General features: G+C 38.7%; 1 protein-coding gene across 3 annotated transcripts in view; it reads left to right on the top strand.

The window, feature by feature from the left end:
* The window catches only part of GRAMD1C (GRAM domain containing 1C), a 51909-nt gene that overhangs the window by 10450 nt on the left and 24143 nt on the right, over positions 1 to 17316 (top strand). For all 3 annotated transcript variants that reach the window (XM_030957182.1, XM_030957100.1, XM_030957271.1), the window contains exons 3-6: positions 6951 to 7035; positions 9788 to 9891; positions 11658 to 11753; positions 12889 to 12969. In XM_030957182.1, the coding sequence (XP_030813042.1) occupies positions 6951 to 7035; positions 9788 to 9891; positions 11658 to 11753; positions 12889 to 12969 (366 nt within the window). The remainder of the gene's footprint in view (positions 1 to 6950; positions 7036 to 9787; positions 9892 to 11657; positions 11754 to 12888; positions 12970 to 17316) is intronic.

The raw sequence follows: 17316 nt of genomic DNA, 5'->3' as shown, positions 1-17316 counted from the left end.
CTCTGACTGGTTATGCAACTCAAAATTCCCAGAAGAAATACCTTTATATTTTCACCTCTAAGTCTTTTAATTTTCTTCTTGGGAAGGATGCCAGATTTTAAAATTCTTCACAAAAATGTTACCTTTGTTATAATTATATAACCTGATGTTAGCAGCATAGTATTTCATAGGATGTTAAATTTTCTTGTCTGTCAAAGTCATAACCGTAACAACTTTGGTTGTGGGTTTTCTAGGCTGTTTTGATAGTCATATAGGTGAAGCTGAAGCATGAGACCTTCATTCCTGCTCTTGGAAGATCACTGTGACTGGTGAGGTGTGGGAAATGACCAGGCCTTCTGTGAGCAGTATTCCAGCTCAGCCAAGTTAATTTTCTACATGGGGAAACATTTGTGATCAGGTCTCCCTGGTCAGTAGTTGACCAGAACTGCTTTTCAGGAAAACAGGCTTTCACCATGTGCCAGGTCAATGCTGGCTTGGTGAGACTGATGTCCATCTCACTTGGTGAGAGCTGGGCTGCTCCTGTGGGACACAGTGCTTTGATGTGCTGTACCCAGTCTACAAAATAAATGGAAATAGGCTTCCTTTTAGAATCACCTCATTCAGTCACTTCCTTGATGCTGGGTGTCAAATGTTTTCTGAGTGGGCGTCCAATATTTCAGCAGCTCTCCATAATGAAGTAGTTTTGAGGAGTTTCTTTCTACATGGATTTTTGGAAGCTCCCGGTGTTGGTGGTAAATCATAATCTGCCTGACATGTTCAGTGTGCCTGCCTGTCTGAGAACTTGTGAGTACTAGTTAATAGTAACACTCATCTTGGGAGAACTAGGGACTCTGTCTTTAGCCTTGATTATGGGGGCTCATAGGCTTAAGAAACCAAAACTATCGCCCCTCACTCCCCTATTCACCCCAACTTTCCCCACCCCCAACCAAACTAACCCCTGGAAGATACAGTAGCTAGAGTATTTGCCAGTGACCTGTCTTTTAATATCCTTTTCTTTAAACTATACGTACTGTATTTCCAACAGAAGAAAGACATACTTTCGCCAAAGTTCTTCTGGGTGCCACTGAAGGAGAATGCTGTTGTTTTTCTGCTCAGTCACTAAGAAATGTTAGAGTTCCTTTCTCCTTCAGCTTCCACAAAGAAGAAGGGGGCTGGGCCACAGCAGTGGGAGCATAATGGCTTTAGTGCACAGCCCTGTGCATGCCAATGGCCATGTGCTTATGAGACTCCCCTCTCCACAGGTAAGGGTGAAGGAAAAAAAGCATATAACGAATGTAAGGAAAATAGCTGTAGCTCCCTAAACATTTCCCCCTCCCACTGTGACTAGGAGCTTGTTCACATTTCCTTGAGAGCATGGTAACTTTTGGAAAGCAGGCTCCTAAGGAATGCAATGTCTGAGCAAACCCTGGCAACAGTTGCTTGGTTGCCTCTCATGACCTATCAATTAAATACAACTGTGTGGATAAGCAGATGTGATCAAATATCTCCTTATTAAAAAAAAAAAAAAACAAAACAAAAACTCCCAAACACACACAACACCCCTCCCAAAACCAACAAAAGTGAACCAAAATGGACAGTAAGTCACCCTAAGTAATGTCATGGTCCTGTGAGTGGTTCTTTCCCCGTGTAAATTAAATGCTTTTGTCCTTCAAGAGGGAAAAGAACATAAGTCACTGCAAGTAAAGCTTTTGAGTACTCAATGATTGAAAATTGTTCCTAAACAGTTTTTTTTTTTGTGATTTTTTTGTCAAGAAGTGGTTAGTGAAAATAGATCACTGTAACAGAGTAGATCTGAATTGTTTGTGTGACAAAGTGAACCGAAGAAGTCTGACACTTCCAACGTACAGCCTAGTGCTTGGTGTCAGGAGAATTGGGAAACTGTGCCCTGTAACTGCAAAAAGATAAGGCAGACTGGCAGTCATGTGGATGTGAGCTTTCACTGTGATTCTGTGTCTAAAAACAATCTGTGATTCAGATTTATGTTTGTGGTAATTCCTGCAATGCTATATCTAGCTTTCAAGAAGGACACTGAAAATGAGAGGATTCAGAAAAGCCAGAAGAATAAATCTGAAAAAGAACAATCTTTTTGCTGATAGGCTTGAGAAGCTTAATTCCTACCTCAGAAGGAGATATGGAGTAACTTGCTTACCATCCAAAAATAATTCACACAGCAAAGATGAAGTTAACCAAATATACTAGCAGAAGAACTATCCATAGATAGGATGGACTTTTACATCCAGAGTAACTTTTAATTTAAAAAGGTAAAATATATATTTTATTTTTTTCCGAAGAGAAATTTGGTCATTGCAGCACTACTTTTAGAGCCGGAGAGCTGTGGCTTGTGTATTATAGATTAGATTGGATGATTAATGATCTTTTGTGGACTGAAGAAATGGCTGCAGTGGGATCAACATTTCTGTGATGGAAAGGCTTGTCAGGCCTGGTGAGAGATCATCTCAGTGTGCCATAGGAAGTGTTCCTGTGTTAATAAGGGAGTCTGCCTGAATCTGTCCTGGAGTATTTGAAGTCTCAAGTTTGTCTGCCTTACACTGTTAAATGAGGCTTTTATTCAGGGCTGTTAACTTGGTTCTCATCTCCCCTGGTGAGGCTCTAATCTCAGTGAAAGTGGGATCTTAGTATGTTTTGTTTAGGTTCTTTTTGGGGTTTTTTTGGGTTTTTTTGGTAGGCTTTGGGTTGATATTTTTCCCTACTTTTACTTCCCTATTTTTCTCTAATCAGGTATGTTTAAAGAACATTTGCAGTATAGAGGAGTCTTGTATAAAATCCAGACTTCTCTCTGACTGGGTGTTGTTCTTCTGGAGACTCTGTTCTTTTTCTTTCTCCTGATGCTAAGAAGGGTTTTATTATTCAGTAGAAACACAACAGCTTTTGCCAGAATACTTTATGTTTGTTTTAATATGCTAATGTAAGGTTAAAATGTACTTTTATCCTAACCTTACTAATACCTCCAAATTTGTTTTTGACCATGTCTAGAAATGTCATAGGAAAGTGCAGGTCTTTGGGGAATAGTCAGATGATCTTCTATTTGGGGTTTAGAGTTAGTGGCTTGGATTTACATGTTGTTAGACAGAGGAGCAAAGCTTTTAGTTCCTTGGGCCATATTTTGGTGGTTAAGTGAGGCTTCTGAGCATAAAAGAAATGGTAGTTTGGGCAGCTTGCTTATAGGCTTGTTTGATTCTGGGACCCTGAGCCTTGTGGTGATAACTGATTCTGAGACTGAAGCTCAGGGGGAGGCATCTCTTGAAATTAGGTGATATGAGAGTTATTACCCTACTGATAAGTTCAACTTACCTGTGATCTCAGCTGTTGAATTCAGAGCTGCATGTCACAACTGTAGAATGCAAATTGTCAGGTTACCTGGGTTTTGTGGTGTCTCAAAACAAAGGGAAAACACTAACAAAACAAATGCAGAGTTATTGCCGTCATTAGTGATTGTTAAAAAATGTGCACACCATTCTGCTGAAGTTGATTGCTTATTTGCATGTTTAGTGATATCTGCAATCAAATAATTTCCTAATGATTAGGATTTTTGCTGTACTCCTGGGAGAAGTTGTTGCTTAATTTTCCTCTGGAGTTTGTTGCTAAATGGCTCAAATTGTTTGCAGTGGCTACACTTTGAAGATGTAAATGTGCAGGGAATCTGGTTTTTTAACAGGCTTCTATCCTATAAATAACTCAGCTTAGTTCTATCTAAGTTTACATATTTTTTTCTGGAACATGACTTTAAATAGTTGAACCGTCCATTTCCAAACAAGGTATGAGAATCATTTGGTTGTGTCTCCAATATCTGGTTCTTCCATAACTGTCTTCTGTAAAAACTTTCTGGTTGTCACTGAAAATGGTTTTCTGTTTAGCTGTTTTACAGGTTTCTGGAATATTTTGTGGCTTCAGATGAAAAATGCTAATAAGTTGTTGGCTGCACTTAATGATTTCCTTGGTGATTAAATATAGCATGACCATAAATGCCTAGGATTATCCTCAGGCCAAGTGTTTGCCTGATGATTTATAATTAAACTTAGAAATGTGTATGTATTAAAAACAAGTTGCTGTTTTCATCTTGTGAGTGCCATGCTACAACCTGTTTTATGCCTTTCCTCTTTTTATATTTGGTGCTAGGTTTTGTAACTCAGAGGTGGTAACCTGCTTCAAATGCTGCCACATGTTGGACATTATAGTAGAGATTAGGAGAGATGCTTTCATAGAGATGTCTTGTTTTCTTCACTTAAAGGAAATTGAAATTGCCAATAGTGTTAAAATTGCCCCTCTTGTTTCCCAAGTCTGTTGAGGGATCTCTTCTCAATCACCAAGCCACCTACTGAGTAGGTAAAAAGTACATATTTAAGTGAGCTAGTTTTCATGCAAAGTAGGGAAAAGATAAGGTTCAAAAGTTTCCATGTGCTCACATTTTTCTGCTGATTAGATAAGGATTCAGAGCAGACTCTACTGAAGTGTCCTAAGAGTTCAGTAGAAATCTACCATTAATAAGGTTTTCTTATAGTCCAGTCACTTGTGACAACACTTCTAAATGCCAGCAAGGGTTTCTAAGACAAGCTGTAACAGGTTTTATGCTCTAGAAAAATTTCAGTTCTAAGTAACACTCAGTATCCTGAGTCTGGATTCTTGGAGCTGTTGAACTGGCTGATTCAGGCATTAATATAAAAATGTCTGTGACACTGTGATGCTCCCCTTTTCTTTGATTCCTTTTGTCTTATAATGACAAAGATGCTGAACTTCAGTGTAGCTCTTATCTCTTGTATACATCATGTTTGAGAAACTACATTTCTCCTTAAAAGCATTGCTTCCTAAATCATGATTTCGCAAAATGTGACTTCTATTTTCCTTTCATGGCAAACCAATTGTTTTATTCCCTGTATGCTGGCATTGGCAATACAAGTCCAGACTTCAGTCAGCTGAGGTAGGACTGTGTGTAAACCATAGGGACTCTGGAACTTGACAGGTGTGTGTTAATTTTTCATTTTTCCCTATGTCTCTTTCCAGAGTAATTGCAAAGAACTAGATTTCTTCAAAGCAGTGCAGATATTGAATGCCTTTTTGAATGATCAGTTAAAAGTGTGCATTTCAGGGCTGGATGTTGCAAGCCAGGAAACCATAGCCCACCTACTTCAGCAGATTACATGCTTTCCAAGAATGTTTTTATAATCACAGAAATAACTGAAATATAACTGGAGGCATTACAGTTTAGAGGAGACCTGTCTAACATGTTTCTCTTTAGCTACACCCAAACCTTTACTGTTTACTTTTCTCAAAAGGGGAGGGGTGGCTGTATTTTCTGTCTCCATCTCTTGCTGCCTTTTTGCATCACAATGTTCAGGATATCAGTGAACAGCAAATATGTACTCAAACAGAGGTCAAACATATAGACTTTCTTTTATTCATGGTGTAGAAGGTAAATTGACTTATTTTTTAAAAGCTGATCTGTGTCAGAGCAACTTTGCTCTCTCATGTGTTATATTCACTTAAAACACTTGACTTTGAGGTTGCACTTGAACTTGGACTTCTTGTGGCCTAAAAGCTCAATTCTCAAGTATAAGATGCCAGACAATTGTAAGATCTAAGTTAAGGGGGGTGTTAAGGGAACTTTTGAACTGCAAGAAGCAGGAATGTCCCCAGTGAAAAAGAGCAAAATGTGGGAATCTTGAGGGGGTGGGAGCAGTGTATTTGTTCTAGTTTATTAAAAGGCCATCAAGCTGAAGATAAAACTGGTTTTGTCCTGGGGTTTTTTGGACAAGCACAAACATAGTGAATGAGTAGTGGCCAACTAACATGCTGCAGGAGTGTGTCATGCAGTCAAAAGTGGTTCTTTGCCTCCTTTCTTCCTTCTTCCCCCATCCTAAATATAAATAGCAACTAATCTTATGTTGGAGATGGGTTTAATGGTGAATGTCAAGTTTTGGAGTAATACAGGTGCTCAAGCAGAGAATAGCATCCATGTGCTTAAGATCTTTAGAAAGGTAAAAAAAAAAGTGTGAAAGAGGCTTTTGTAATATATTTATACCTGGTTCCAGGAACACTTAAAAGTGATTTCTTCCTGTAATAGTTTTAGTCCAGCTGAGTCATGGCCTTATACAGCATTTAGTTAAGACTGCCTCTAAAATAAGTGTCCAATATCTGTTAGGGAAAAAAAATATGATCCTCTTACAACTGAAAATGAATAGTAGGACTTTTACGCAGACTATTTTCTGGAGAAGGTGCTGAAGCTCTTCATTTGAATGGGAGCAGGTACATTTGTTTATAGGAGTAAGGAGTTAAGGTCTATTGAGATAGTCCTCTGCTGTGAGTTTACTGCCCAGTTTGAATCTTAAGAAAATCATAGACAGTGATCTCTTTAGAATGGGGTGAACTGTAGAACATGACAGAAAATCAAGAAGTGATGGTGCTGCTGCTATTCATTCTGACTGGAGGAAACTATTTTCTTTGTTCCTACAATTCTAGTTACAGCAACTGTTGAAAAATCCAGTGCATTGAAGTATTCCTGAAGTAGTACTCCAAGCAGACATTGATGTTCTCTGTTGGGTCCTTTTGTTCTATTGGCCTCTATGAGGGCTTGATTTTTTCTGTCACCTCTGTGTTATGGCCTTGCTGCCTTTTCACTTGGTCTGTGCTAGAATGTTTAGTCCCAGAAGGGCTCTTATCCCCTTATGGGTGGAACAGGTTGCTATCATAGCGCTGTAATGCCTTGTGACTGGCATCTGCCCTGATACAGGGAATAGTTTGGCCCATGCCAAATAAATACTCTTACATAAGTAAGCATAAAGTTACAGCGATGATCACATTTAGATACCACCTATTCTTTATTGCTCTTCTGAGGTTCATTTGTTCTTCAAGATAAAATTACACATCCAGTGTGAAGACAGTTGATGGCTGAAAATAAATCTGTTTGCATAACCTTTTACTGTTCTTTGTTGCAGCTCTCAAGTTCCACTTACAAATATAGGAGTGAGGAATTCAAGAGACAGTTTTCTCATCTGCCAGACTCAGAGAGACTCATAGTAGGTAAGAAGTAATCACAGAAAAAGTCTTTGTCTTCTGTTTGGTGACTTCAGATTGCAGTCATGTCAAAGCATTTTGTGTTTTTTATGGCAAATTCTGACTACAGGTGATAACTCCCTATTCTCCTGTCTTTGAACTAGCAAAAAATACTTTCAAGGAAAGCCAGGTCCACATTCCTCTCTTCTACTGCCTGCTTTGTGGGAAAAAAAAAAAGGATGTTGTTTCTCAGACCCTGTTAACTAGGTAGATCATCCTTAGCAAAAGCTTTCCCCTTGCTCCCTGTAACTAATACCCTTTCCCAAGGCACCTTGATTCATGTGACTCCTGGGACAGTGACATGTGGGTGGTTGTAATTTAAAAGACTATTTTTCAGATGAATGGGAGAGGAAAGAAGCAGGTGTCAGAGAATATCAAACTATGATGCATAACTTTTCTCAGCACTGAAATACTCCTTTTCCAGCTCTGTTTCACTCCACTGCAGAATCCAAAGAAGGCGAGCATGTAACCCTACTTCCTTTGCATAGTGATGCACCTTATTCTCTTCTTCATCACCTGCCTGTGTTGTATTTATGTAACAAATACACTGTATATTTTCATACAGACGTGGCATTGTGACTGTTTCAAGTTCATCTCTCATTTTATGCAACTTTTAAGGAAGTGAATATTGAGAGGATGTTTAGTGTATGCTCGGAGTCTGCAAGCAACAGCTCTGAAGCAGTTAAATCCCTGTGTCTTTTTCCAGTCTCAAGAGGCAGTTATCCTCTGAAATACCTTATGCATTTTTAAAATACTTCAGCAGGGACGTAAAACAGAAGGAAAAGATATTACTTCAAAGCATTGTTTTGATGTTTCTCCTTCCACTGGAGTGATGCAGAAAGCCATGGAGCAAACTCTGAAGCACAGTTTCAAAGGGACTGCGTAGGATTTAGAGAAAGATTTAGTAATGGGTTAATCTCAATCTGCTCCATAAGAAGCAAAGCCACTACTTTCATATAAATTTCTTTTACCCCATAAAAAGCAGTGTTTCCTTGAAAGGACTTTTTGCATCCTCCAAGCAAGGAGCTCTTCCTTTGCTTGGTGTAGAGAAACTTGGTACAGGCTTTGCAGTGCTCCAAGAAACCACTGCTTGCTGCTGTTCTTCAAAAGAATTGTTACTGCTTCTGTTTTTAAATCAACTGTTAAAATTAAGTAACTATTCCACTGTAATGAGCACTGTATATAAATATTATATAAAATAATATTTTCTTAAAATTAAGGGAATTACTTAGACTGTCTAAATGGGAGCTTAAAGGAGTGCTATTATAATTTGCCTGAAAATGTTGTTTTCAAGCAACATATTAAGTTACTGGTTCTGAAAACTTAAAAGGAGAAATGCTAATCTCTTCTGTTTGTTTTGATAGTCTCTTTTGTGTAGGTAGGTCAGAGTGGGATTGCTCATCAGTTGCCCAATGATGACCTCTGTAGGTCTGAATCCCTCTCCTAAAAAACACAGAAGTCCAGATGCAAGTTTCTTAGTAATGCTCTCCTCAAGTCCTTAACTTCAAACTCTCGTTGCCTTCCTCTGTCAGCATTTTGGTATCTGACAGTTCTTAAACATGCACTTAGTTCTTTAGATTTGAGCTTCTGTAGTTCTATTTGTAGTTACATCTCCAAGGGCTTGTATACATGACTCATTCTTTTTATAAGGAAATTTATTTCTGCTTGATTATTTGAGGAAGAAAATGCTAGAGAATTTAAAAAGTCATAATAAAAGCTTCTATAAGTGCAGATTTAGCTTGAAGTTAGGATGTTGGAGACTCCTGAACTTCTTGATATTTGAACAAGAACTGTATTATGTGTTCTTGTAGTACACAAAATCAAAATTCTGGCTCAGACAATACCAGATATAAAGGTATTAGATACCTCTAAGGGTAAAATCACTAATATATATTGCATCAATACATACATTCTGCATATTTTGTGTACGTTAGGTAGCCTTCTTTAGGTTGGACCTCCCCAAAGAGGTCCATCTTAATTATCTAGCTGCAGTTCTTCTGAAAATTCCTTTTGTTTGAATCTTCAGGCTCCGAAACTGGGAAAACTCTGAGATTTTTAAGAGATGCAACTAAATCCTCTGTTCTTGTTCTTAATTAGCAGGTATCTGATGATGGGTAATTACATCGTAGATGAAATCTATTTCTCAATAGGGGTGTTTCAGTCAGAGACAGAATGATAAAAATGATAGTCAATTTCAGGAAATACCCCCTGCTTCAAGAATTGGATAGCTTCAATCTGCCTGTTATTGTCTCACTCTGCAGATAGTTTTAGCTAGTGATAGGATCTGTTTAGTAGAAAACTATTATCTTGCTACAATGTATGAACTACTGTTACGTAGGCGTTGACAGTATAATCTGTTGTACTATAAAATGTTTGTGTATTCTGTTGTTTAGATGCTTTGAAGTTTGACTAATGAATACTTCTCCCATGTGCTCCTGGTCTTGCCTGACACCTCTTCTCTGAAAACCTAAGACAGTACACAGGGGTTGATAGATGGAATGCTGTCCTCACGTGGATGTACCATCAACTCTGGCTTTGCCTGTTCCCAGAGCGATGGTCTGGATGCAAGCCAGTACAAGTCTGCCTTTGTAGACTTCTTAGAAGTGAAAGAAATGGCTTTTGATTGTATTGTGATATCCATTTCGTTTTAGTTAACAGGTTTGGGTCAGCCGTGCTGCAGTCAGTGGGTGAGTAACTCACTCTTGCTCTCTGTACACAGATTACGCCTGTGCGCTCCAGAAGGATATCCTGCTGCAAGGACGCTTGTATCTCTCTGAAAACTGGCTCTGCTTCCACAGCAACATCTTCCGATGGGAGACCACAGTAAGATCTCTTAGCTCACTTGAATCCCACATTTTCCATGTCCTATCCTATAGGATATAGGATTAGAGTCTCTCAGATCTCATCCTGTCAATCTCTTACTATGGGCTGTGAAGAAAGAGCCTGCATCCCTGAGTGGAAATTCAAATCCATTATGTAAAATAAGAGTAGCAATGGAGGCATCTGAATGCTGAAGTAAGCCTGTTCTGTCTGTCATTCAGCATAAGAAATTTAGGAATTATGCTAAAGCTGGCTTTTTACAGTTGTAGTAATGACAATTTGCCTTTCCTTACCATGCAAAATTGTCCTATAAAGGAATGTAACACATAACCTCCTGCTGTAAGTCCTGGGGCATGACATGGTATGTGGTGTTGCCCTATTCAGGAACTCCCCAGCATTAAACCTTATTTGACATAGCCTTATATGTAAATATCAGCACCTAAGAATAGCTGAAGGGAATTGATAAATGACTTCTGCAAGTTCTCATATTGTGGTCTGTGGCTTTTGAACAGTACAAGCAAAGGTAGATAGGTATTTGTGATATGTTGGCCCTTTATTTCTGTCAGATTAGGTTAATGCGTTTAAATGTATTCATTCAGATGCAGTTGTTGCATCTGCTGTAGAACTTGCATGAAGCAGTGAATAAGTAAAGGAAGATAACATAGCAAACAGAGGATGGACATGTCAAAATGTTCTGTGAACTATGAGACTGCTTATAACTTAAGTCAGTATCTCACATTTGAGTGCTCTGAAATATACAGGACAATGAACAAATAGCTTGTGCATTTCAGCCTGTGAGGGGCTGTAGAAATACTTAACTGAAAACCAAGCTTAATTTCATCAGTTGAATTTGATGATTGAATATGTCTTATTTTAGATGTGAAAGTAATTTAAAAATAAACCAATTGGAATTATACCCTTGAATATATAAACTGTTCAAAGACTGATTGGGGGTTTTTTTAATCCAAAACAGCATACATCCTGGTAACCTGTTTCTGCCTGTCTAGCAGGGTGATATCTTCAGCAATACCTTTAGGCAATCTGAGCTCATCAACTACCATGATAGAGCCAAGTTTGGGACCTCATTAGCAGGCTGTTGCAAAGAGAGAGGGAGTAAGTGGAGAACTTCCTGCTCACACAGGAAAAAACAAGTTAGAGCTGTACCTTCCTCCTTTCTCTGTGCTGAATGGCAGCACAGTCTAATATTCAAGAGAAGAGGGTGGGTAGGCTGGAAGGAAATTGGTTCTTGCAGCTAGTCAGACCATGTTCTTCTAAACAGCAACATTTCAAGTACTAATATACAAGTCAAATGTGCCTAGACAGGAAGAATTTCTTGCAGTGGCTAGACTGCAAATAAAATTTTGAAAATTGACTATATTGTAAGTATCTGTGAGATAGTCTGTTACCTGATGTCTCTCATCTATGTCCTGCTTTATGTATAGCATTCTGATTGGGATTGACTTTCAGATCTGTGATTTGTGTTTGGTTGGGATTGTGGCTGGAGGAGTGGAAGAAAAGCAGAAAGAGCCCCTTACTTCCCTAGTCCCAATGTGAAAGAAGAGGAGATGACTCTTAAGTCACCTCAGCTTCTACTTTGAAATGCTTGCTGTTAAAGCAGCAAGTGGAGACAGTAATTGCCTTTGTGATCTCATCTGAATTGCATCCCAGGGTTTGGGCTTAGTTTGAGTTCTTCTTGCATGTTCTGTAACTTCTAAATTTTTAGTCATAAGTTATTTTTAATATGTCTTATTAAATGTGTTTCTGCTTAGATTTCTATTGCTTTGAAGGATATAACTTTCATGACAAAGGAGAAGACTGCTCGTCTCATTCCAAATGCCATACAAATAGCAACAAAAGGAGAGAAGGTAAAAATTTGTTTTTAAATATATTCTTGCTAAATGATAGAGTCCTGAACACAGCACTTGTTCTAGTCTATATTTGCATAAGTACTTCCCTGTCAAATGTTTGAATGTGATTGGGATTAGAAGGCAGATTTAGATTTGGTCCCTGTGCACATTTGCTTGCTAATTTATTTCCAGTTTGACTGCAGAATGCCTTAGTGGTGTTGATACAGTAACCAGAAAGTGAAAGTTTGTCGCACCTATTCAAAGGAAAACTAATTCAAAGCATGAATTCAAAACGTGTATTCTTCATACTGGAAAAATATCAAAGTTGCTGGATTTCAAGTACTCCTTGAAGAAAACTACTGAAAACAAAAGGACTGTGATGTCATGGGTTTTGAGTAATGGAGAAATTTACCCCAGAACATGTGCTGGGAAATGAAGTTTTCAAGTGTGTATTTGAAAAACTAAAAAGCACGATGCAGAGTCTTATGTGTAATACTTTGTGATTAGTTCTTCTATAAATGCTTTGAAAATAATAATTCTTGGCAAAGAACAGAGCTTTCCACAGTGAACCTGTTCTTTGGGAAGCAACTGTGATTCATCATATTTGGCTGTTCCCTCTCAATTCATCCAGCATTAATTTTCATTGACAAGGAAGATAGATCTCTTTGCTAAAAAAGCCCCAACTTTCCAATGGGAAAGATTTTAATACCTGAAATGATGCATATAATTTGATCTCATATTTTAATTATTTTAATTTCGCATCATCTTGTGTGAAAATGTTAATAAAGGCTTATGTGGCAGAATGGAAATAGCTGTGGCCTGTGAGAAACAGGCATATGTGTTTCTGATTTGTTCAACCTTCTGTGGGAAAAATTTAAAAGTGTGTTGAGGAGGGAGCTCTTCCTTTATACCAAGCGTAGTCACATGGCCAGAACAGCAAGTGTCTTCATTTACTGTGTGGACATTGGGGAAAATCATCACTGAAAGTGATTCAAACTGTGGAACCTGAGGAATATGACCCCAGGTTTGTTGAATGTGAAATGAGTCAAGCTGTTACGGATGACCTTGGGATATTCAAGATACAAGGAAGCATTCTGGGATTCCTGAAAATAGCTACACATGAGCTTATGTTTTACTTTGGTTTTTTCTGCAGTTTTTCTTCACATCATTCAGTGCAAGAGACAGAAGCTACCTCAGTATCTTCCGTTTATGGCAGAATGTGTTACTGGATAAGGTAAGCTTATCTACAACAGTACCTGTGGTTAAGCAGCCAAATAAACTTCTTCTAATGTACACAGATGTACCTCTGGAGAATAAGAGACTAGAAGTTAGCTTTTCCTTTCTGACTTAGAATTCTAATCTGATGTGCTGCTTTGGTTCCTCGTACTTTAGATCACAGATGAAATTCTCATCTTTTCCTTCTCAGACTACCACCTACAACTCTGCTGTTGAAGGAGCATTTTGTCTTTGCATATAGGTTGCATGCTTCTCTTCACTATGAGCTCAAGCACATGTTACTAAATTGATATGCATTTGCTTCATATTTCCTACGCCTAATTTGTGATCAAAAAGGCAAGAGGTTTTCTCAGTGAAAACTTCAAGGAAAAGAGGCCAAAACTCCTCCTTAGATAAGTTAGCTGAACCTTTGCTAACCAATTAATTACAACTCTGCTGACCTTGCATAAATGCAATAAAAGCAGGCTGTATGACATGGAAGTGTATTTTGGCAACTTTGGCTAGTTAGGTTGATTTATATTGCAATTTGTGGATACTTAAGCTAATCTTTCTAAAAATAGACTGATACATTTGCAGAACATCATGAAAGACAGACAAGACAATTTTTTTGTAAGAAAGACAATTTTGTAAATCAGTTCCTTCCTGTTTGTCTCTCATTGTTTAAATATTTCAATTCAGTTGCAATTACACACCAAAATATCCATATATAACACTGCAATGATCCCCAAAGGTTTAAAGCTGTTGTACTACTTACACATAGTAGCTACACTTTTTTTCTTTTTGTTGGATGAATTTTAGGGCAGACTAGAGGCACTTTTTGTCCAAAAAAAGCACTGAAAATAAAGGGAAGTGCTATTTAAAGCAAAACCAGTGTTTCTTGCAAATCCCTTGTCCCTCAAGTCAAATACTATTTAATTGTCTTGAATCCAGCCACAATGTACTTTGTCACCTTTTGACAGAAATGGGCAACTGGAAGTAACCTTGCTTCCTTTCACTGTGCAGAGTTTGTCAGAAATGGCACTTATGTTATTCACTTATTCAGTTTGTGGTGCTGGAGGGTCAGTGTATGGACATTCAGGTATACAAACCTATCCTAGGGCTGGAACAGAGGTAATAAGCTTTGTACTGTTCAGTATTAGTTTTTCTTGTGTATTTCTTCTCTGACACTTAAATGAGTGTCACGTTAGGATCAATTTTTCACTTGAGAACAGTAGCTAAAGGATAGATAAGAAAGCAGGAGGCATGGACTGCATGCAAGATGAGATGAATTAAGCCAGCAGGTTTTAGGAACCAATGCATTAGAGTAGCTTGGGAACTATCCTTATTATTTCTGTCAAATCTTGCTGTTGGCTTGCTTTCATCCTCACTGCAGTATGTTAAAAGACAAATCTGTTTATGAGAATTTCTGCTTGGGGTTCTTAGCTGTAAAATGGAGCATGGTCATGAGATACATGTAGGGCTTTTTAATGTAGTATGTTTAGAACTATTATTGAAACAGGATTTCTGTTAGGTTGAGCTCCTACTTCTGAAACGTAGTAATGACTTCTGATTCTTTGCTAGAATGTGTTTGAGTCACCTGTCAGCCTTCTTTATGATATTCTTTACTACATAAAGCTATAGAGGGGCACTGTGGAGTTGAAAGTAGAAACTGAAGTTGCTGGAGCTGGATCCACTGACACTACTAGAATGGCAGCTGTCTACTGAACTAATACTAAAAGTGAGCCCTTGGTGTTTTCAAGCAGTTTTTCTGTTTTCTCCCCACCATTCCAATGTCAGGAACAGCATACATTTGGAAAATGTCCCATACACCTGAGGCCCTGCCATGGTATGCAGTGACTGAGTATGTGGAGTTTGGTGTTCCTGGCTTCAGTGATCAAAGGGATGCCATCAGAATTTGTATGGCTTTTGACAAAAAACAAATCTCACTCTGGAACCAGTTCCAAAAGGAGCTGGTTTTAGTATTTCCTTTGCCAATAGCAAAATGTTTTGAAGCCTGTGAATAGCTTGTTTATATTCTGGAGCACATCTGCTAGACCTGGAGATGACATCCAACAGTTAAATTATGAAATAAAGTTGTCATCAGAAGTATAAATCTTACTTTAGGTGTCATAGTGCTGGTTTGCACCACCTGACAGTGAAGAATCCCCAATTTTCAGGATTTGGATTCAGGGGACTGGAATTACATTTGCTTCAAATCATGGTTGTACAGAGGTAAATTTCAGTCCCTGGCCTCTTCAGCACTTCTAGGCACAGATTTTGTGCTGTGAAGTCTCACCCCTGAGGAGTGACCTGTCTGCTTTACCTGATACACCTTAAGCTTTCACCACCTGCAGAACTTGTCAGTGGGGTCAGCCTCATACCCTTTCCCAGATCTCCATCTGGTGGCTGTTCCGCCTCATACCTCCCAAATATGTCCTAGGTGGTTGAACGAGTAGTGCTTTGACAAGTCTACCTTTCTGTTAGAAGTGACTTGCACTGTGCAAGAGAACCAGCAAATGGTTACATGCTATTCTGTGCCCAAACTTACTTCATCCATCAAGATGCTTTCCCCCCCACTTTGCACCACTGCTCTGACAGGACTCCTAGTCCCCTTTAGCTCAGTTACAATTTTGTAGCTCATAACTTCTTCAGACCTTGCTCAGAATACACTGTATTGTGTTTGGTGCCCTTCAACTTTAGTTCCTCTGCAAGTCAGTGGGTACTTTCTTCTTAAGATGGGTCTTTCTTAGGCTTTTTAATTCTTTAAATGTCCATGGAAAGACTTTTTTTCTTTGAAGGAAAATTCCACTTTATTTTTTTTTCCATCGCTGTTGCAAAACATGTGGAGAGTGAGTCTTGTAGGCTTTTACCTTGCCATTGTGTTTTAAATGATCCAGCATCATGGAAAATAAGGAATCATTAATGCAGGTCTGGAAGAGACATGACACCGGTCTTGATAAAACAGATAGCTGCTTCCACATCCACTGCAGCTTTCAATAATACTTCAGTTTCTAAAATCAGCCAAAAATCCTATTTTGCAGTGGGCTTTCCAGATTGGTACAAGGAATTTATTCATGGCTGCTATTGACAATAAGAGCAGTGCCATTCACAGTTTTGCTTTATTTTCCTAAACCTTACAGGTGTCAAATATCCTTCAAGTTTAAGGGAGAAGGAACAAATTAAAATGTAATTAGGCAGGTCATTCAAATCCCAAACAAACACAGCGCTCCTTATTTCTCATGGAACAAGATCTTAACTTAATCGGTCTCAATTCTCAGGAGTCCTCTGCCTTAGAGTTGGATTTATTTTCCTATTGTTCTTCTTATGCTTTGCTGGGTAGAGATTTGCACCTGTCTCCGGAGACATTGTGGCAGGTAAGTCTAGAGGTGTGAGAAGGGACCAGAATTTCTGATCACCTGGGCTTCTTGTGGCAGACATCTCCCAGGACAGCAGTTCTGCCTTCCCCAGCAGCTTCTCAGGGAAGGTTGTGAAAAGAGAGATGTTTATTTGCACCTTTGCATACAACAAGATTAATTTAAGAGATGAAAGAAGACTTGGTTTGATTCTGAGCTTCATGTTTAGGCAATTAGAGTGAGAGTTTGCTGTTTCCCTCCACTGTTCTGCAAACCATCAGAGTTCTCTATCAGAGCTGCCTGGCAGAAGTGTGGTGCATGGTGAGGGCTGTCTCTTTAGTCAACCTGTATGGTAGGTCTTGTTCTTATTTCTCCATTTGGCTATAGAGGGTAAAAATCATCAGCTTTGCTTCTGTCAGTGGTACTCTGCAGTATTGCTTGTGCCACGACACTGCTTTGTCTGGCATGAAGCAAAGTATTGATGATCTGTGCTCTGCTTGAAAAGACAAAAAATGTATCCCAGCTGCTTCTTGTAGCCTTTGTTTTTGTATACAAAGAGAACTGAGGAAAAACGCAATGTAGACCATCACCTTGAATGGGCAAGGTAATGAATGTTTAGATTTTGCCTTTCAAGCTTCAGAGCTTCTCTAAGGCATCTCTCAGAAGCAGAAGTCTGACCCAGAAAATTTATGCCCTTCTTTGTTTTCAAAATGGACTCTTTCTGATACAATAAAGCAAGTCTCCTTTGATCTTGGCTTGTGACCATTAAGAACTTATATCTAGCTGAGCCAGGAATAATTGAGCAGAGTGGAAGAATCCTGTTTTAGAAGCAGAAGTTGGTAACATTGCTTTTACAAAACAACAGTAAACAGCTTTATAGATTCCTTTATAGAAGCTGAAAAGCTTCTCTGCTTTCCTTGAACTATTGAGCTGACTGTAAAAGGGCAAACCTATTTGCCCATAGACAGAACATACTGGTGAATCTAATTAGCAATGTTTGCTCTGTGCCATTA

This window comes from Camarhynchus parvulus, chromosome 1 (genome assembly GCF_901933205.1).
Source record: "Camarhynchus parvulus chromosome 1, STF_HiC, whole genome shotgun sequence".
Taxonomy (NCBI): Eukaryota; Metazoa; Chordata; class Aves; order Passeriformes; family Thraupidae; genus Camarhynchus; species Camarhynchus parvulus.
This window is presented reverse-complemented; position numbering and strand designations above follow the sequence as displayed.